General features: G+C 36.9%; 1 protein-coding gene across 9 annotated transcripts in view; it reads left to right on the plus strand.

Annotated features, from left to right (window-relative positions):
• The window catches only part of eif4g3b (eukaryotic translation initiation factor 4 gamma, 3b), a 47,067-nt gene that overhangs the window by 18,886 nt on the left and 6,560 nt on the right, over positions 1-21,621 (plus strand). For 7 of the 9 annotated variants that reach the window (XR_014604220.1, XR_014604221.1, XM_084099912.1 and 4 more), the window contains 22 exons: positions 921-1,100; positions 2,108-2,222; positions 3,047-3,150; positions 3,371-3,496; positions 5,122-5,212; positions 7,212-7,991; positions 8,068-8,147; positions 8,705-8,924; positions 9,001-9,125; positions 9,845-9,964; positions 10,205-10,360; positions 10,577-10,774; positions 10,963-11,109; positions 15,347-15,583; positions 16,160-16,264; positions 17,991-18,129; positions 18,262-18,350; positions 19,607-19,703; positions 19,829-19,940; positions 20,415-20,629; positions 20,741-20,859; positions 20,986-21,158. Coding sequence is in view for 7 of the 9 variants with exons in the window: in XM_084099912.1 (XP_083956038.1) it covers positions 921-1,100; positions 2,108-2,222; positions 3,047-3,150; positions 3,371-3,496; positions 5,122-5,212; positions 7,212-7,991; positions 8,068-8,147; positions 8,705-8,924; positions 9,001-9,125; positions 9,845-9,964; positions 10,205-10,360; positions 10,577-10,774; positions 10,963-11,109; positions 15,347-15,583; positions 16,160-16,264; positions 17,991-18,129; positions 18,262-18,350; positions 19,607-19,703; positions 19,829-19,940; positions 20,415-20,629; positions 20,741-20,859; positions 20,986-21,158 (3,728 nt within the window). In the remaining 2 variants the exon portion in view is untranslated. The remainder of the gene's footprint in view (positions 1-920; positions 1,101-2,107; positions 2,223-3,046; positions 3,151-3,370; positions 3,497-5,121; positions 5,213-7,211; positions 7,992-8,067; positions 8,148-8,704; positions 8,925-9,000; positions 9,126-9,844; positions 9,965-10,204; positions 10,361-10,576; positions 10,775-10,962; positions 11,110-15,346; positions 15,584-16,159; positions 16,265-17,990; positions 18,130-18,261; positions 18,351-19,606; positions 19,704-19,828; positions 19,941-20,414; positions 20,630-20,740; positions 20,860-20,985; positions 21,159-21,621) is intronic. The other 2 variants (XM_084099916.1, XM_084099914.1) reach the window with 1 other exon arrangement.

Genomic DNA, 21,621 nt, shown 5'->3' on the forward strand with positions numbered 1-21,621 from the left:
TATCTAAAACAGGTTAAACTTACACTTATTGTACAAAGTGCAACCAAATTGCATTTGCATAACTAAGCACACAGAATAGGAGTCAAGCCACCTTTTATTTATATAGCGCTTTATACAAAACAGATTGTTTCAAAGCAGCTTTAAAGTGATTACAGGATAATGATACATTTCGGCTGTTGTTCAGCTGAGGTCAGTTCCGTTGTAAAGATCATCAATTATTAAATTAGTTCCTTTCATCTATAAAGCAGTTCTGCAAAAAATGATGTCATCATCCAGCTCAGTTCAGTTCTTATACAACAGCGTCAGTACAGTCAGATCAATAATACTGTTGAATATTAAGTGTGGAGTGACACCCGTATTTAGCCGCAGTGTGTACGTGGCCCTTATGACCTTGTGACACATTTATGCAACATTTAGTACACTGAGGAACTGGGAAACTTGTTGTCAGTTTGGACGAAAATTGATGATTCACTGTTGATGTTTGGCATTTGTATATACATAGTCACAAGTGTGAGATTCTCGGGTCAACAGGTCTATTTGAGGAACTTATTAATAGAAAGTTGTGTTTGGAGTTGAAAAGAAAAAGCATAAAAACTCTACTGTGATTCATACATACATGATCTATTATGAAGCCACAGTACCAACTATATCATCAGATAGTATACACAGTGTGTGTGTGTGTGTGTATATATATATATATATATATATATATATATATATACCTCCATATTGCATGCTACTTAGGATGATGTGTTTTGTCTTTGTTTCTTGCATGCGTTTACATAAATAGTTGTACAAAAATGTGTTTACTTATTCAGCGGACTTCATCAAATGCCATCTTAGATGTACTAACGTTACACGTATCAGTTTGCCAAAGGTGAGCCACATAACTGATCTCTCCTGTCTATCTCTCCTCACAGTTTTTCCAGAGGACGCAGATGCAAACGGCCCGGCCCACCATTCCAAGCAATAACCCTTCCATTCGGCCCACGTCTCAGAACCCCACGGCAGCGGTCTATCCCCCCAATCAGCACATCATGATGACCATGGCTCCCATGTCCTTCCATTCCCCACAGACAGCGCAGTACTACATCCCTCAGGTCAGACACAAGAGAATGCAGACAGGAATCACATTACACTTACTATATCTGGACCATGTGTTTACATCAGGTTATTTTAATGTGTTGGACTGTATTTGTTGTGTTGTTTATTTAAAAATTAGATTACAGATGATCAGTTTGTCTTAGGTTGATATTAGGGATGTATATCAAGATATCGCGATAGAAAAATGCGACTATGTATCGTTGATGTAAACGATATGATTCCAAGGCTCAGCTTACTATATTGGCTCAGCTTACTATGTATAATTCACCCAAAAATGTAAATTCTGCCATCATGTACTCACCCTCATGTCTTTTCAAACCTGTACATTTTTGTTCAACTTCCAAACACACCTGAATATATTTTTTATGAAACCTGAGAGATTTCTGTCCCTCCATTTAAAGTCCATTCCTCTAAAACTTAAAAGATCCAAAAAAATAAGGCATTGTAAAAAATAATCGAGTGGTCTAATCTAAATCCAAGTCTTCTGAAGAGACACGATGGCTTTATATGATAAACAGATTTACGACCGACGCGCATACTGTAGTAAACACGGACATTCAAATGCTTGCGTGATGCGCGAAAACAACAAGAGTGAGGAAATGCAAAATTTAGCTTACTACATTAAACTACTGTAGCCAAGCAGCATGTCATGTGACTCCATGAGGATTTTCTCAAGATCATTGCTTCATGTTATGTTGTGTGTGGACTCGTTTGAATCGAGACAACCTGCTATAAATAAAGATGCCTGATTTACTACGGTATACTAATGTTTTGCGAAGTTAAAAAGCAGAACGTCTGTATACATGCACGTCGGTGGCAACTTTTTACTGTTTTACTTCATCAAATTTTGATTGGTTCATAAGATCGGCCAAATTTAGTGACTACCGATTGAGTCATGGAATGTGATTATCGGCCCGATCCATCGGAGCATCCCTAGTTGATGTCTTGTTTGCAATGATACGTGTTGAATTTTCACTAATTTGTTTGTCGTGTGATTCTACAGTACCGTCACAGTGCTCCTCAGTATGTAGGGCCTCCTCAACAGTACTCAGTCCAGCCCACTGGACCCAGTACCTTCTATACTGGACCCAGCCCAGGGGACTTCCCTGCACCTTATGGTGAGTTTCCCTCCCTGTCTGCCAGCGCACAAATACCTGTGGATCGCTGCTGACTTTCTCATGCAGTCTGCTGACTTGCATTGATTTGCTGTTTACTGTTTTAATCTTTTAAGTGTGAATTTTTAGAATAAAAACACATTTTTAAGATGAATCATCATTATGGGATGGTTTGTCATTCATTTAGTTTTGGTTAATTAGTTCAGTCGCGAAACAATTTATTAATTGACATTTGCTTGTTAGCAGTTTTAATACGAAAAATTGCTTGTGAATATTGTACACTTCTTGTTTACTCTAGGGCTGCAAAAACTAATTGATAGTGACAAAAGAGTCCATTTCAAACATTTTTGGATTTTAGAAATTTTTATAAAAAGTTATATAATTGTTATAATTAAGATTTTATGAATATTATTATATAGTAGTTTTTATATTAATTATATTTTTATATATTTTTTGCGCAAAATGCGTAACATTGTCTACACTCATACATATTGGATTCATAGCCTCCAATTGGCATATTGTTTGGAGGAGAAAATTGGGCAGGATTTCATTATCTGTTTTTTTGTTTGTTTTATACATTTTTATATAAAGTTATATAATTGGTATAAAAAGTTACGTTTTTATATTTAAAATATTTTTTTCAGTAAATTCAGAAAATAAAATGTGTCTTTTTTTATGCCATTAATCGATTTAAGAAGTATTCGATTAATCGATTAAAGAAGTAATCAACAGAATCATTTAGTTTGCAGACATAGTTTAGTTGCATCAAATCTGGTCTGAACTATTCTTTAATATGGAACTTATTGTCTTGTACGATTTGTGAGCAGCAGGACCTCCCTACTATACTGGGCAGACCATGTACACACCATCTCCATCCATCATAGTGCCTACACCACAACAACCTCCACCGACTAAGAGGGAAAAGAAAACAGTGAGTGCACATGAGCTGTTTGTTCTGCGTCATCTTTATAGCAGTATGTAAACTGGAATGTCCCCATAATGCTTTGAGGACATTTGTATTGAAAAACTTAATAGGTTCAAGTTTAATTCATAGATAATTAATCAGGCTTGAGTAATTGCGAACAGGAATTAGATTGTACATGATGCTTCTGATTCTTTCAGTTCATTTTGTGTAAAAATTTTCCTCCAAGATCCGCATCCGAGACCCCAACCAGGGTGGCAAGGATGTCACAGACGAAATATTATCAGGGGTGGGCGGGAGTCGGAACCCAACCCCACCTGTGGGACGACCCTCCTCCGCTCCTACACCTCCACAGGTAAGACAGCCAATCACATCAAATCAAACACCAAAATCCCTATGTACACATACAAATTAAGCCTGATATTGTCCCCTTTCTAATCTCTGCACCTTAGGGGTGGGCTCTTTTAACTTGAGCCAGTAAGCAAACACCCAGAAAACCCTAGTAACTGCATAGAAACATGCAAAAATCAAGTCAGAACACCATAGCAACCCCACATATTGACTTTGTAGCCACACTGCCAGAGTTTCCATTCCTTCATAATCAGGAGTTTATCTTCTTATCTAAAGCCACAGCTTATGTCCTTAGGTCAGCTCCTTTGCTGAGGGGTTTATTACTTAATTTGATCTTTTACCCACAAGCCACCAATTTTACGCACTTTTAATGAAGAACTCTGAATGCAGCCTTGAAACATTAGCCGCTTTTCCACCATTGGGCCGAACGGTTCTAAGAACGATAAGGAATGAATGGATCGGCACGGAATGGAACAGTTAAGCTATGAGAATGGTTTGGCCCGACAATGGAAAAATGGAAATTGTTTTTCCTGTAGAAGTAATTGTGCAAGTCTATAAATGTTATTTAGAAGTTTAAAAAATGTTTCAATCTTGCATATTGTCACGTGTTGTAGTTCTGCCTCATGATTGTTTGTGCCATCCTGATCCCTGTGTGTTCCCTTTACAGTGACTTCTCATCTACTCACTCTAGTAGAATATCCCCAATCCTCAGTGTGCATAATCTAAAACAGGGCTTTTCAAACTGGGATCCACAGACTGCATGTATATGGAGTTATTTACATTTTAAAATAGAAAACAGATATTATTAATATATTGTAATAATAATTGGTGGCATAAGATCAAAAAATTAAACAATTCTACTGACTCCTGACTTTTTTACAGTAGTGTATGTTCAAGAATAATTTATTTATAGGGAGTTTTTTCTTATAATTGTCACCTTTAGCTTGCTCATTATTTCCATTGTTATATTTATTACGCAAAACCCTATACAAATACATTTAATTTGTAGATGTCTCTCTTTAAGTCTAACAGTGAGGATAAGAAAAGAAAGATATGGTGTTAATTTAATACATAAGTAAATAGTTTATGAATAATAACCAGTCATTTCTTTTGGCTGTAGTAAAAGTAAAATATAAAAAATAAAATAGTTGCATTTAATTGTTAACATATTGTTGTCTTTATAATATTACACACTTCACACGTGGTATAAATGAGTCTGAATACAAGAAAATCTATATCCTTTTATAGTCACCGAGACAAAAACCTTTTGTCTGATTCTAAATATTATAGGATGTGGATCATATTTTGGCGGTGGGGGTGTAAAATGGTATAAAATGGTTTAAAAATCCCTGTTCTAAGGCACAATGTAGATGGAGCACTCACTATGTTTTGACTCTTCCTCTGTCTTCTCTCCCTGAACGTTAATAGTGTTCGTCTCTCCTCTGCTCTCTTTCCCCTTTTCCCCATGTTTCGTCCATTTCTGCCCCTCTCTCTCCTCTCCATTCGCTGTGTTTCTGTTTTCCCCGCTCTGTCTGTGTGCTGCATATGTGCGTGTGCCTTGTGTCTCTCTGTTGCTAGTTTTTATGTCTGTACCCTCATTATCCTCACATTTTCTACCTCAAATCCCAGCAGCTGAACACCCAGGTAGCAGATCACGGGCACGTAATGTATAATGCGGACAGCCCCCAGATCCTTCCTGCACCCATCAACTTGAAAGCAGGTCAGAAATTGCCACCTTCTCCCCGCAGGTTCAGAGCAGTGGTCCTTTACTGGTGGGTCTTGACCCAACAATGGGTCACAGGTCTAAGAGACATTGACATCAGGGAAAAATCCTAAATGTAAATAACAAAATGCACCTACCCACATATAATCTTGCCTTATTGAGACAAAATAAGCAAAATAAATAAGATTATCAGCTTTTATGATGAAGAGGCAATACATCACATATCTTTTATTGTTGATGTCAAAGGCTGTATTGTATCTATATTGTATTTTTTCACCCATCACTAGAAGTTCACCAAATTAGGCTGATGCCAGCCTGGACAGGTTTTCCATCTGTCATGGCCTCTTGTTTTCAAAGCCATGAACAAAACAATGCAAGCTATAGTTTTTGTATTTGAGGTCCAATGTAAAATGTGGGCCCTGAAACAAAACCAGTTGAGAACCACTGCTCTGTTTTTTTATCTTATGATCTTAATTTTACATTGCCAACAAAATCACTGCAATTACATTGTATGTTATGTATGTGTGTTATGTATTCTACTATTCATTTTTAATTATTTAACTAAAACATAAAAAAAGCTAAAGATCACCACTTTCATGATGTTGCTTAATTTTTTTGCCAAAAAAAATCACTGCAAATGTTTAAAGGGGTCATGAACTGCATTGTTTTATTGTTTTATAATGTTTCCTGGCGTGCATACAGCAAATACATAAAGAATTGTCATAATTTAGAAATAAAATGCATTTTTCCTACCCTGATTATAGCCCTCTGATTTGAACGCTCTGTTTGAAGGGGCATGTCTGCTGTGAGACTTCAGTGTAAACTGTAAACGCCCACTGCTGTGATTGGCTAACAGCTTTGCATATCAAATAGCTAGTATTACATGTGGAACTCTCTCGAAAACTTTTAGCATGTTTTTACCATTACAGCTCTCAAGGTTAACTAATCATGAAAAGTGTTGATTATTCCATTATATTTAGATCTATGGTATTATATTTAGATCTATAGCATTATATGTCGATTGTGGCATGAAAGATTGCATTGATGAGCATTGTAGCCGATCACAGACATGTTGAGCACATGAATGCAGTGATCTCGTCATTGAAACTAGATGTCTGCACACTAAGAAATGCTTTCATCATAACTAACAGTGCAAACACAATGTAAAAAATAGATTTGTTGATTATAACCAAAGACTATAGATAAAAGGGACTTTGTTAAAACAGGAGTTTTGGCGAAAGTCCAGAACTCAGTCACTGATAAACTTGCGCTGTTCTTTGATCGCTTTCTACATATAATTTAATCAGTTTAAATAAAAACAGAACATTTTCATCCTACTAAGAGAAACAATGTGAAGTTGACCGTTTAGTCACTGGCTTGATTTACTGACACAGAGACAAAGAACATCTGACTGTACATGAATCATTACATATAAGAAATCACTGGTCACAGATCAACACAATTACTTACATGTTGTGGCAATACTGTCGAGTCCATATCGTAAAAATTTGTTTGAAAATCCTCCGCCAAAATTGCGACTGATTTACCAAAGAATCCACAGTGAAATGTACTGAATACAAGCAAATAATGCTCATCTGAGACATTCACATGGTTGAAAATAAATAACCACATTCCTAGCATTAGGATCCTTTGGAAGGTAATGTTATTGCCAGTGGGCAGGGCCAAAGTTGCAATGATGAAGTAGGCGTTGATTTTCTTCTGCAGAGGCGGTCTTAGATAGGCACACATTCCACAAGAAGTCGTTTGATTACAATAAAAGCTGTTTTTGGACTAACAAGGAAGTTTTCATTTTTGACACTTAGAGGATATTCTTATAGTATGATGACCTCTTATATGTCAAAAGATCAAGGAAAATTTGATTTCTCAGTTTGTGACCCCTTTAATATATCACATTATTTTTTATTTTTTTTACCCTAATCTGTCAGTTTATATACTATACCTCTGATGCATTTCCTTGTTTAATTTATGGCTCTAGATGACAAGCCAAAACTAGAGTTTGCCTCACAAAGATCTGCATCTCCTGGACTGCGGCAGCCAGAGGCTCCGTTGGAGAGAAGTGATCCTAGCAGCCCAGTCCAAGAGCACTCTCCCTTACAGAAAACTGAGCTTCCCCCCTCTGGTCCAGAAACAGCCTCAAGTGTAGCTACAGCCCCCACTCCTTCCATACCTGCCTCAACAGTGGAGTCAGCTGATGCCCAGAGCCCATCAGCTGAGCCCAGCCCCACTAAAGCTGTCACACCAGAACCTGAGAGCTCTGAGCCAGAGAAGTCCTCCTCCTCAGAGCAACCCTCACCTCAGAGCCTGTCTGCATCCCAGGCCCAGCCCAAAAAGGCCATTAATGGGCTGACGGACACCGATGCTGCTCCCTTGAGTGAAGACTTGGAATCCCAACCGAGGGAAGTCTCTCCGTTGCTGCCTACTTCCAGTGTGCCCCAGTCCCCCAGCCCGGAGCCCAGGCCCATCACACCGGCACTGGACGCTGAGTCTGCGGTGGTAAAAACGGATAGTCCCTCACCTCCTGCTGAGGACAGTGCTGGTTTTCCTGACGCCCCATTCCTCTTCATCTCCACTACTGCTGCTATCTCCAACACAACGGCTCCTCCTCCAGGACTTGTGCACCCAAGTCAGGTTTTTGCAGGGTCAGCCAGGAGACCATCTACAGGAGCAGAGCTCAAAGAAACAGGGAAGGAGACCGAGGCCTTGTCAGACAAGAGAGGCGAGCCTTTCTTGCAGTCCATAAAAAGCTCAAGTCAAGGTAAGCACTCGGAAGATACAGCTGAGATGAATGTTGTGAGGGTCATTTAAATAACACAAGCCTTTTCTCTGTACAGCTACATCTAGTGCACCAAAGACCTGGAAGAACCCAAAAAAGAACATGCCTGTAGGGCAAGATCAGTGTCCCGACAAAGAGGTAAAATAATTGTGCATGTTTTTTATGCATCAATTGATGCATCTGGCTTTTATTCAAATCTCAACAAACAGGTATTTTTCATTGAATTTAACATTTGTGTAGCATTTCTATTGTCTTAATTATATTTTTGTTCATAAAGTAAACTTTTAGTCGTGTTTTGTGGTAGCCGAGAGTTTCATTGCCAACAAGGGATGAAACCAAGTTACAGTATAAATAAATTATGCCCTTGGATTATAATTGCCTATACATATATTTGATACATCAGGCTTATTATTATAATTTTATGTATGTAAATGATAGATAGATAGATAGATAGATAGATAGATAGATAGATAGATGGATTTTATTTAATAAATAAGTAATAATACATTTTTGTTATTATTGTGTTGGGCATAATACCTCATGAAATGCATTATTATGTTTACTGTAATAATTTTTATTATTACACTCATATGTGCCACTTTGTAGTGTTTCAGGAATTTGAATGATTTGGCAAACCCTGTTGCTTATATTCAAATGAGTAAGGTAGGCTTTAAGTGGCTGTGTGTGTTTGGTAGGAGGACATGGATCAGTCCTCTATGGAGTCTGCAGCAGAGAGCCCCAGTCCTCCTCCTGTGGAGGTGGAGAGAAGTCCATCAGTAGGAGTTGTGCTCGAGGAGAATGGAGAACAGGAAGTAGATCCTCAGAGAAACGGAGCTGAACACGCCTCTGAAAACGAAAGCAGTGACAGCATCCACTCGCCTGCAGACAAAGAGCCGCTGATCAAAGCAGTGCAACGTAAGGCCATCTCTCTTCAATGTTCTCTAGTTTCCCACATGTGTATCTGCCAGGTTTTACCACTGCTCTTCTGCAGAGCCTGCAGAGAAGAATGGAAAGAAGCAGTACGACAGAGATTTCCTTTTGGGCTTCCAGTTCATGCCTGCATGTGTGCAGAAACCAGAGGGGCTTCCTCCCATTTCTGATGTTGTTCTAGATAAGGTCAGACTGTTTAATTAAAAAATGTTAATTCAATAGCGTTATACTTGTACTAAATGTATAGTATTGAGTTCTGGTCCAACTCTTCGGCTTTAACGAGCCGAAGAGGGCACACGTCAATCCTCTCCTCACAAAATTGCACTGGTTGCCAGTTGCCGCTCGCATCAAATTCAAGTCGCTGACGTTTGCCTACAGAACAACCACTGTCTCTGTTCCCTTTTACCTAAACTCATTACTTCAGACTTATGTGCCATCCAGAAACTTGCTCTCTGCAAGTGAACGTCGTCTTGTGGTGCCATCTCAAAGAGGCACAAAATCTCTTTCTACATGTACTGCGTTGGATTAAACTGGGAAGGGTCATAGCACTTGCATATTGTTGTCCTTTTGTTAGTTTAACTGCTTCCATTGTTCTCATTTGTAAGTCGTCTGCTAAATGAATAAATGTAAATGTAAATGAACATGTTAAATTTACAGCCCTATTTTGAACATATACAGTAGAAGGGTAGATTAAAGTTAATAATTAAAAATTATTAACACAAACATTGTGTTGGACCAGAATTAATGTGCACCACACCATTAAATGGAGTACTATGGGAATAAAGGGATATTGTAACCTGATTATGGCCCTCTTTTAAATCCCTGTAAAACTCATTACTGCTCTTGTACAGAGTAGTAAGTGGTTCTTTAAGAGAAGCCTAATGTGTTTCTGCCTCACTGAACAGATTAACCAAAATAAGCTGCCCATGCGGCCGGTAGACCCACGTGTGATTTCCAGAGGCCCAGACTTCACGCCAGCATTTGCGGATTTCGGCCGACAGCTTCAGGGAGGCAGGGGAGAACCGGTTTGTCCCATTACCCGTTCCATTACATATTCTCACAGTCATACTGAAAATAATATGGAGCTTTGTCTTAATAACTACAATAAGTCAATTATTATGCTCTCTAGACCCTTTGTCTTTAATATAATTGAATATTTTATACTTAACCCATGAATAAAAGCATTTTCAATTGACTTTATCTTAGATACACTCATTGAAACACTTATCCCTGTCTGTTTTATATGATTATGTCTGTTACTTCAGCTGCTGAATGTTGGCCTGCGGCGACCATCTGGACGCAAGATCATCACAAACGTGTCTGTGAACGATGAGGTGCAGCTTAAGACAACAGAGAATGCTTGGAAGCCTGGTCTGAAGCGGGAGAGTGCCATTGAAGATCCAGATGCCCAGAAAACTCAGGTCCCCCTGCACTTTCACTCCGTCCTTAACCAAATACACATTTCAGATGGCCTTATGTAGCTTATTTTGCAGTACGAAAAAGTATGTTGCGGTATCCAGATGTTCAGCTATGATTGAATAGTTTATTACCTCATTACTTGGGATTTGGGATTTAGCTTGGGATTGATTGTTGCCTTGGAAGACATTCAGTAATATGTTCATTAATGTTTTTTGCAGGAGCTTTTCCGAAAAGTACGTAGTATTCTCAACAAACTGACGCCACAGATGTTCAGCCAGCTGATGAAGCAGGTGACTGACCTCACCATTGACACGGAGGAGCGGCTCAAGGGTGTCATAGACCTGGTCTTTGAGAAAGCCATCGATGAACCCAGCTTCTCTGTGGCCTATGGCAATATGTGCAGCTGTCTGGCCACGGTGAGTCAGACTTTCCATTAAAACTGGGGCCAGTTCAAATTTAACAGTAGCAGATAAGTTACGTAGATCACTGATTAATAAATTACATGTTTATTTGTGATTTTGGAAGCAAATAGAGATTCAAACTAAATGTTTAGCTTGGAATGTTTAACATGTAGTTAAGTCACGTACATGTGCTGTGTTTGTAGTTAAGAGTGCCTATGACGGATAAGCCCAGTAACACTGTGAATTTTCGGAAGCTGCTTCTGAACCGCTGTCAGAAAGAGTTTGAGAAGGACAAGGTAGATGACGATGCCTTCGAGAAGAAACACAGGGAGCTGGAGGCGGCTACCTCGGTAAGTGGTACTCCGAACGGATCTCTAAAACTGTTCTTAAATGGTTCACAGGTCATTCAAATTTCCTAGATGTTGTGTATGATGTAAATAACGCATGCCATGAGATGATTCAGGTTTCTTAGAATTATTTGTGTGGATTTAAATGGCATGCAAACATTTTTAACCCTTAAACAGGCAAGAGTAGAAAATGATAAGCAAAAAATCATTTCATGTAATTTTTGATATCATCTGGACTTAAGTAAAACATATCCAAAGGAATTTTGGAAATATTTGATATATTTAGGATTTTATGAGTTGTGACTCCCAGGTCACGTTGCCTGATTAGGGTATAAAAAAAGGACCAAGTCATTAATCTGTTAACTGTTACTGGCCCACTTGCCACTGCATTTTTAAAACAATTATATCCTATACTTCTTCTGATCTAATGTTGACAAATTATATATCATTCAAAAGCTTACAAACTCAAGATTCAGCCTGTGAAAACTGTTTTGAAATCGGATATAAAAAATGGTACTTTAACCCCTTAACTGTCACTCCCTTTTTGAGAATGGACATTAAAATGCACTATTCAAACTTAAATGGTTGTAATTCGAGAATGCTTTTGGGTTTGGTCTTGTTTAAAAGAAGATACTCAGCAGATTATTGCTGAAGTGAAAGCACTTAAAAAAATTAAAATATGAAAAAGTTATGGAAGTTTAAATTTACAGTAAATCAAATATACTGTACTTAATATTCTTTTATATAAAATATCTATTTTACAAAATATTGTTTACTCTAAAATTGATATAAAATCAAAGCCATATATCTAACCAAGTTGTGTTCCAAATTTGAAGTTGATATCACAAAACTTTAAGTTCCCATGAGATTTTGTTTAGGCGTAATACCAGAAATAGCCACCGGATGACATACATTGCATTGAATTTAATTGTATGCATTCTGCCGTAACAAATTAATACATTTCTGTCCAAATATCACTTCTGTCACAAAATATCGAACCTTGAGACTCAGACCTTTCTGACAATATTTTGTCAATATTAGAAAAGGTTTTGATCATAAATTATGAAACATGATTACGCCCAAAAGAGGTGGAGTCAGATAAAAGAATTTAGAGTACCGTTTCTATGGTAACATAACGTCCAATTTCAAAACGGTTTTCACAGGATGAATTCTGAGTTTGTAAACTTTCAAATGATACCTAATTTATGATAACTACTAAAATATGTGATGTAATAAAAAGGCGATAAAAAAGATAATATTATATTTTAGAGGATAATATATATATATATATATATATATTATACTTTTTAGAGGATAATATTATTTTAGCATTTTTTATTGACATACTAGTTTATATGTTTTATTATGAACTTTTAGCATGAAAACCAAAGTTTCAATTATTAAAAGTGTGTGCATCGACTTTTTGTGACAAACGCCAGAACTCCTGTTATGATGTAAATTTTTTGAGGTGCACTCTTGTCATAAATTCATCTATTACTGTTCCTACATAATTTGTAACAAAAAACAGTGCTATAATATCTATTTAGGAGTCTTAGACCTTTCCAACGATATATAGTTTGTCATTATTAGATTAGGATTTAATTGTAATATAGTGAATTAAAAATTAAAAATACAAAGATGGTCAAAATTAGGGTTAATCCCTTTTTTATACCCTAAACAGGCAACGTGACTCAGGAGTCACATATATTTCAAAACGTGCTAAATAACAACATGACCAACATATTAATACATTTTCTTCTTCAGCACCTTAAGACAATGTTCACAATTAATATTAGCAGTATTATTATTATTTTTCCAGAAGATAAGTAAGTTTAATATATATTTACTTTCCTCAAAATCTGAATGTCCTCCACCACCAGTAGCCATGTTGGATTTAGGTCAGGCTGACTAATTTATCACACAAAAATTGAAGCAAATCATGTGACCAGCATACTCAAGACAGACCACGCTGTGATAAATGATAAAAGGATTTCATGAAGAAATCATTCTTATGCCCCAAAAAAGACAATAAAAACTATGTGACTCGTGAGTCACGTTGCCTGTTTTAGGGTTAAGAAGTCATAAGCATACATTTTTATTAATTTTCGTACTACTGATACAGTAAATCTTTAAAAAAGAAAAGTCACTTATAATTACTTGAATCCAGATCCAATATTGTGCATAAGAACAGATACAAAAATGAATGGTACATGAGCCTTAACTAAAGTTAGGAGTAAAATGATTTATTAATACATTATTTTTTATAATTATATGCATATGAATAGTTAGCCAGTTACACATTACTGTCATCTACTTACCCTCATATTAATATGAAGACTGAACTGCTGACACAAAAGGAGACATTTAGTGTTATTCATGCTCTTTCCCATAAAATATAAGTAATGTAAACAGTGAAAGAAAAAAGTAGTCCATATACCATAATCAATATGATTATCTGAAGTCAAATAAAACCAATCTGATTGCTTTGTATGAAGTTGTGATTCAGTGAAAGTACTGTATATCCTAGTATAAAAGTCGCATAATATCTATTTTCTAAATGAATGTTATGGATTTCATTATGAACGATTCATCCATGCATTTAGTTTTTTTTACCTCATTATTTTTATTAAAATGTCATAACTTGATCTCCCAGTGAAATTTGGGCAACTGAAAATATTCAACTGAAACAGCAAAGAAAAAAGATACTTTCCACCAAAAGTTTTTAAATAATTTTTATTTATACTAGAGCTTAGTAGAGCTTGAATATAACTTTATACTAAGAGCTTGTTGTGACTAAACCTTGTAACTCCATTTAAAATTGATTTTTGTAAAATTATAATAATATAATGACACATGCATGTGTCTGACCATAAATAAAGCCAAAATACTAACCTTGACCACATGGTGTTTAATTATTGGAAAAATAAAGTTTTTAAAAAGAAATTTTCCGGTTTTTGTTTTCATTCCTTGAACCGGTTCAGGGGTCTCATTTATAAAGCGTGCGTACGCACAAAACGGGGCTGGAAACGTACGTACGCCAGTTCCCACGCAAAGGTTGTGATCTATAAAAAACAAACTTGACGGGAGAATGTGCGCACCTTTAAGCAAACTTTGAGCCGTGCGTACGCACATTCTGGAGACAAAGGGAATTGGCGACACCGATGGTGAGCTGGAGTTAAGTGTCTTTTTGGTCACTTTTAGACAGAAAATCTAAAGATAATACAGAAAGATAATACAAATATAATTTCACTCACCAAGCCTGTCACTTGAAGCAAATATCCATCCCTTCTTAAATGTCCGCACCAGCGAGCGCGTTGGGCCGTTTAGTGAAACTGACGCAAATAACAGTTTAAATAAATAAAATAATGATTTAAACTATGTTTTACTTCTGATATAAACATTTAGATTATATATGCCATTCAAATTAATGGAGTTAAGAACTTAAACATGAAATCATTACTGAATATTCAAATTCAGTCAATAGAAATATTTGTTGTGGATGCGATGTTTTTGAACACTTTTCCTCTGGCATGCTGTGTTTTAATGTTTTAACCACAGAGATAATTGCTTATCATGATACTACCAGATTGTCTGAGAAAATAGTTTTGTGCAAATAATGCCCAAGGCCTATCTGTTTCCATTAAAAATATAAATCAATTAAAAATAAAATTCGGCCAGTGGAAAAGATTGAGAAAAACTTTCTCTGAAATGTATTTTACACTATTTGATTTATGTATTCAAAAACAAGGCAAGGATAGGCAACTACTTGATTTTTATTAATGTAGCCTAATGTGTCTTGTACCGTTAAACGTTATCACGTGGATGAATAATCATATGCAAATGATATGCAGATGAGGATCTGCATAGTAAAACTAGGCGTTGTAAGCTCCATATATGGTTATTTCGGGGTGGAGACGCATGTGCGCACAATCTTCCACTGACTGGGATTTATAAAGTGAATTCTGCGCAGGTTCTGGCGTACGAGCGGTTTTATAAATCTGAATATTTTTTTGCGTACGCCATTTTTGGCTTTCGGGCGCACGTACACTTTTAGTAAGGTTCCTACGCACAGTTTTATAAATGAGACCCCAGAGCCCTGGTTAAAAGTTACAATAAAGGCCTCTGAAAATGATCTCCAGTTGTAGTCTAGGCAAATCGGTTTGCTAATTGCTTTTGGTGCAGCGGGCCCACAATGATCCTTTCTGACATGTCTTCCTCTCACTCTTATTCTCACTCTCAGGCTAGCGAGCGGGAGAGACTGCAGGAAGAGCTGGAAGAGGCGAAAGATAAAGCCCGCAGACGCTCCATTGGCAACATCAAGTTCATCGGCGAGCTCTTTAAGCTGCGAATGCTGACAGAGGCCATCATGCACGACTGTGTGGTGAAATTGCTGAAAAACCATGATGCAGAGTCACTGGAGTGCCTGTGCAGGCTTCTCACCACTATTGGCAAGGACCTGGACTTCGAGAAAGCTAAGGTCAGCCAGGTTGATCCTAATAGGGAGGATGTAGATCTCTATAATGGGCATTAAAAAATAACCATCCTCCTAAATCTTCTGCAACCCATGGAAATGCACAGAGACTGTTGCTTATTTCAATGTAATTATGCAAAGAAATCTGTGTTGGCCACTCTCTGCACTCATAAACTAATATTCTTTGGCGTCTTTTGTCCAAAGTGTTTTGCGTTGTGTACAATTTGAATAAACCCCTGCTGGTCCGTACAGCTCTCCAGAACATATTGCTACAATTCAGAACCTACATGTTAGCTTGAAAATGTTAGTCCCAAATGAGTCATTTTAATGTGCTCCGGTTTCGACATGACTGTGAGGTGGTGTCTAATGCACTCTTAATGGATGGTTTACCCACAAATTTTTATTCTCTCATTATTAACTCACCCTCAATTGTTTTTTTTACTTTAAATAAAGGCAAACATCAATTCTTGGGCTTTGTCAGCAGCCCTTTACAGTCCATTATATTAAAATAAATGGGGGTCTGTTTATGTTCTTTCTTTTTTGAAGCTTGTGCATCTTACAAATGGTTCTTGTTCCTTTTAGCCACGAATGGATCAGTACTTTAACCAGATGGAGAAGATAGTAAAAGAGAGAAAGACTTCATCACGCATTCGGTTCATGCTGCAGGACGTTATTGACCTGCGATTGGTGAGTTCTGTTTTTTGTTTTTTTTCTCGTTTGTTTTCAAGTGGTGATCAAGAGAGTATTTTTTAGCAACCTGGGTTCCAGAAGTAAACTGAAAAGGAAAAGACAAGGGTACAAGATTGTTTTCTTAACATTCTGTATGAGTGAATGAATTAACTACTCGTTTCATAAAGCATTCGGATGATGTAATCCCATCATTCGGGCGTTTTGTGTTTGTTTAATGTATTTTCCTTTGGACCCTTTTCACATTTGCCGGGCTCTCAGAAGCAGAATTGTCGTAGTTGGGTAAACTTCTATTGCAGTGAACGAGAGACGACAGTAAATATAATTTCTGTATTTCTATTTGCTCCAATAGCAAAAAAAAAAAAATCTGTGATACTTTCCACAACTTTCCAAAAGAGGGAAAACATATAGAGAGATTGATTACGTTGGTCAGAAGAGAAAAAGATGTCACATTTGCCGCCACTCTCTCAGCCCTTGCAGCAGCATAATTTTTTAGTTTTTTTGTCATTTACTGATAAGGAAATATAACACAATATATGGTGTTATAAATGTGTATTACATTTTTTTAAATGGAAACTTGAAAAACTCATGCTATGTGCTCACCAAGGCAGCATTTATTTGATTAGAATACAGTAAAAACAGTAATATTGTGAAATATTATTACAATTAAAAATAAAAGTTTTCGGATTTTTTCCTGTGTTGGCAAAACTGAATTTTCAGCATCATTACTCCAGTCTTCAGAGTAACATGATCCTTCAGAAATCATTCTAATATGCTGATTTGATGCTCAGGAAAAACATTTCTTAATGTTGAAAACAGTTGAGATGCTTAATATTTTTGTGGAAACCTTCATGCCTTTTTTTCAGTATTCTTTGATGAATAGAAAGTTCAAAAGAACATTTACTTGAAATAAAAATATTTTTTAATTGTCTTTTACTGTCACTTTTGATCAGTTTAAAGGAATAGTTCACCCAAAAATTAAAATTTGCTATTAATTTACATCCTTTTTTTTTCTTCAGTACAACAGTAAAGAAGATATTAAGATGAAACTAGTCCTTTGTGATTCATATAATGCGAGTCAATGGTTACCGTCACTCTGAGAGTCAAGAAAACACAAAACAAAACAAAGTTAATACCCATGGCTCCTGACGATGCATTGTGGTCTTATGAAGTGAAACGGTCGGTCTGTGCAAGAAACTGAACATTATTTACAACATTATTACCTGTAATCCACAGCCTCGGCAAACAGTCCTGAGCGCATTGACGACAGTCTGGAGCACAAGCTTCCTGCCGCATAATCCCTTTAATGTGTCCTTGCTGAATAAAATGAATTTCTTTAAAAAATAATTGGTTTTACTTACTGACCCCAAACTTTTGGACAGTAGTGTACATAATACAATTCAATATTTACTCAATTCACAAAGGGATTGAAAGCAAAAAGTGATTATCTATTGATAAAGGTGTTGGTATATTTTTAAAAGTGACGTGTAACCCTTTTATTAATCGGCCTGTACACTTTTTTTCTTCCAATTTCTGTTCATGTAAATAATATTTTTATTTAAAGGTGTAAATATTAAATAAAAGTAAATATTAAAGATATTTATTTTAACTTTTTTTACTTTCTGAATCCTATTGTTGAGCTTTATAGTGTGAGGAACTTTCTTGTATTGTTTGGCAGTCATTCTGGTATTTTCAGGTCATTATTTGTGTTCTTTACTCATCTCAGCACAATTGGGTGTCTCGGAGAGTTGACATGGGCCCCAAGACCATCGAGCAGATCCATAAAGAGGCAAAGTTGGAGGAACAGGAGGAACAGAGAAAGGTCCACCAGCAACTGCTGTCCAAGGACAACAAGAGGAGACCAGGTCAGAAAGAGACTTCTGCTATAGGCTAATCCTCTTTACAGCTTACTCAGTCCTGTGGGCCTCCTTTCTGTTTTCACTCGCTGATGAAGCAACTGTACTCTGTTCCTACCGTTCTTTCGCTTCATGTTGCAGCGGTGCCGAGAGAGGAGACCTGGAGCACTGTGCCTACGACCAAGAACAGCAGAACAATAGATCCCACTAAGATTCCCAAGATCTCCAAGGTAGAGTTCAAACAAAGACACTTTTTCTTTTTGGTCACATCTATTGATTGCTAGCATAGCTGTGTTTTCACATTCCCCGATGATCTTCTTGAAAGGGAGGAAGCTGCATTTTTAGGTAAACAATTGATCTCATCATCTGAATCATACTTATGGAGGTTGTGTGAACTACACCATGCAACGTCATTGATTGTGCTTTTTTGCAGCACTTTAACTTAAAGCCATTTCACTCTAAAAATATATAATAAAAAAAAAAAATAATATATATATATATATATATATATATATATATATATATATATATTGTCTATTGTCTATATTTTCCAGTAAAATAAAATGTAAAATTAATTTACATTTTTTCTTTTCACTCTGAATGTGCCAAACAACATTTTCATATTTTGTGGAGGACTATTAAACTAACTGGTCATAACTGGAAGCCCTGTATAAAAAGGCTTTTACCATGCAAACTGTCAGCTAAGGCACAGCATAAGAACAGTTAAAGCACCACCCCAAAATATCAAAACTAACAACAACAACAAAAGATCTTGATGACCTTTCCAACCCTATTAGCAAATCTGTTGTTATAAGCATACATTTCGTGAGGCTTAATGGTGATAAAATAATTTTTAGTAGAAAATAAGACAAAGATATTGATTGAGAAAATGATTTTTTGCAGTGTTTGTAAATAAGCGAATTGCCTATTTGACTCAGCAGCCCCACCTGATGGTTGTTCTGTTTGCTTGTAGTAGCATCTTAGTATCTCACTGATTCTTAATTGTGATTCTGGGGATCCACAGTGCACACATTTTATACCTTTTCTTACACACCAAGTTTAGTTCATGAAGCTTTCTTCTAATGAGCTGCTGATTTGAATTAAGTGCGTTAAATAAGGGAGACACACAAAGTGTGTAGTGATGATTGGCCTTGTCCCAAATTGCACCCTAAACACTCCAACGTAACACCACTTTGACTGTCGGGAAGAAGTCTGCTGCAGAGCTTGCTTCAGTACGGGCTCTGCAAAAGTGTGCATCGAGGGCGCATATTGACTACAAAGGGAACACTCACGAGAACCCTTCTGAAACCTAAAATGCTGAGTGGGACATCCTACGGTCTCGTGGACTTCACAGTCACGTCCACTAGACCGTAACTGCATATCAAGTGTGCCATATGGGACGGGGCCATTAAGAACCACTGATCTATATGATTACATGAGAAACTGTAATATGATCTTACTGAAACCATGTGTTTGCCTTCTTCAGCCAACAATAGATGAAAAGATTCAGCTGGGACCAAGAGCTCAGCTGAACTGGATGAAGGGCAGCAGTGGAGGGGCTGGAGCCAAGGCCAGTGAGTCAGGTAAAGAAAGAGTGGTGTAGGGCTGTTGGCTCGGTCAATTCCAGCTGTTTTATAGTTTAGCAGGACTTTCTGGCTCTATACTAAAATATCTGTTTTCTTCCTGTTTTGCAACCTTTTTCTTTTAGATGTCTCTCGCCCCAGTGCCAGTTTGAACCGTTACTCACCCCTGCAACCAACCCCAACCTCCTCTTTACCCTCTACATCCCCAGATTTTGATGCCAGGAGAGTTCTCAGCAGGTACTGTACTCATGTAAAATATAGTAATTGTGAAGTGGAAGCTTCCTTTTCAGTCTTACATTTCGTCTGTGGTGTTTATCAATATTTGATATATGTAAATATTTGTTGGATGTACTTGTAGGATGTATTTATATATTGATTGATGCCTAACTCATTCTGTGCTGCCTTATTTGTTTATTTATTATAAGCATAACATTATTAGCAAATTATAAGTAATTATACTTTACATTTATAACATTAAATAATATTCAAATAATTATTTAATTGTATAATACATTGAAATATATACGATAAAATGATGATAAATTAAATTAAACAATTAATCAACTTATTATTTTATAATTAGCATTTTATTTTAGCAAGTATTTAAATTAAAATATTGTTTCATTTGTAATGGAATTGAAGGAAAACACTTACACAATACATTTGGAGATTCATGAATGTATGTTTTTGGTATGTTTGTGAATTTCTCAGTCGTGGAAACTCAGGCCGGGAGCGCAATGACAAGCCATTAAGTGTGGGTCCCACCCGGACAGGGCCCATCTCGTTGGGTAGCAGCAATAAGGATGTTCCCGAGGAGTCGGTCCAGGAAGTGTTCCGCAGAGACTCTAATGCCTCAGACACACCCAAGCTGCCCGCCAGCACTGCAGACAAGAGCAGACTGGAGCATAGCCAATCCAGGGAGTCTGGTGAGCCGCACGAAGACCCTCACACACATTATGATGATGTACAAAATGTGTTGTTGGTTACAGTAACATGAAATACATGGGAAGAAAACTAAATACTGTCTCGTATTGCAGCTGTTAAACTTGAAGTACTGTCAGGACCCTCTCCAGATAAGCCTGCATTAACAGAAGAGGACATGGAGAGGCGGTCCAAGTCCATTATTGATGAGTTTTTGCACATTAATGATTATAAGGTTTGTACCATTTTTTTTTTTTTTTTATCACCTAAAATGACATTTTATATTTGACTTATTAAACTCTATCTCCCAGTCCAGAATGGCAATTGAGGTTTTTCTAATCATTGCATACTTGTGATGCAGGAGGCAGTGCAGTGTGTGGAGGAACTAGAGCAACCTGCCATGCTCTATGTGTTTGTGCGGGTGGGTGTGGAGTCCACACTGGAGAGGAGTCAGATCACGCGAGACCATATGGGTCAGCTGCTCTATCAGCTCCTGCAGGCTGGAATCCTCCTCAAACTTCAGTTTTTTAAAGGGTGAGATTGCAGCACTTTTAACTTTTTGAGTTCTGTTCCAAAACATAGTAAGCAGCCTCACTATCTACTGTCTACTAAGGTCCCATGAAGTAACTAATGTAATGACTAATTATTTAAAATTATTATAATCGATAATGAAAAAAATCACTAAAATATATAAAATTTAAATTTTGTTAATTTTATTTACTTTCTGCTTCAAAACAAGAATTTTTTTGCCATTAGCATGTTGCTAAGCTAATGTATATATGTCTAACTCTTTCCCCGTCAACATTTTTTTTGTTGCCAGCCGCCGCCAGTGTTTTTGATCACTTAAAAAAAAAAATTCATGGCCCCTAGAATATTTTGTTGTATGAATTTCTGAACATGCAATATATCAAGAACAGAGCCTCTGCTTTTAAACAAAAAAAGTTTTATTCTAGCTTCATGCATTCTGTTTTTATCAACACTTGAATGTGGGTAAGTT

Source organism: Abramis brama, assembly GCF_963993115.1.
Source record: "Abramis brama genome assembly, chromosome: 22".
NCBI lineage: Eukaryota > Metazoa > Chordata > Actinopteri > Cypriniformes > Leuciscidae > Abramis > Abramis brama.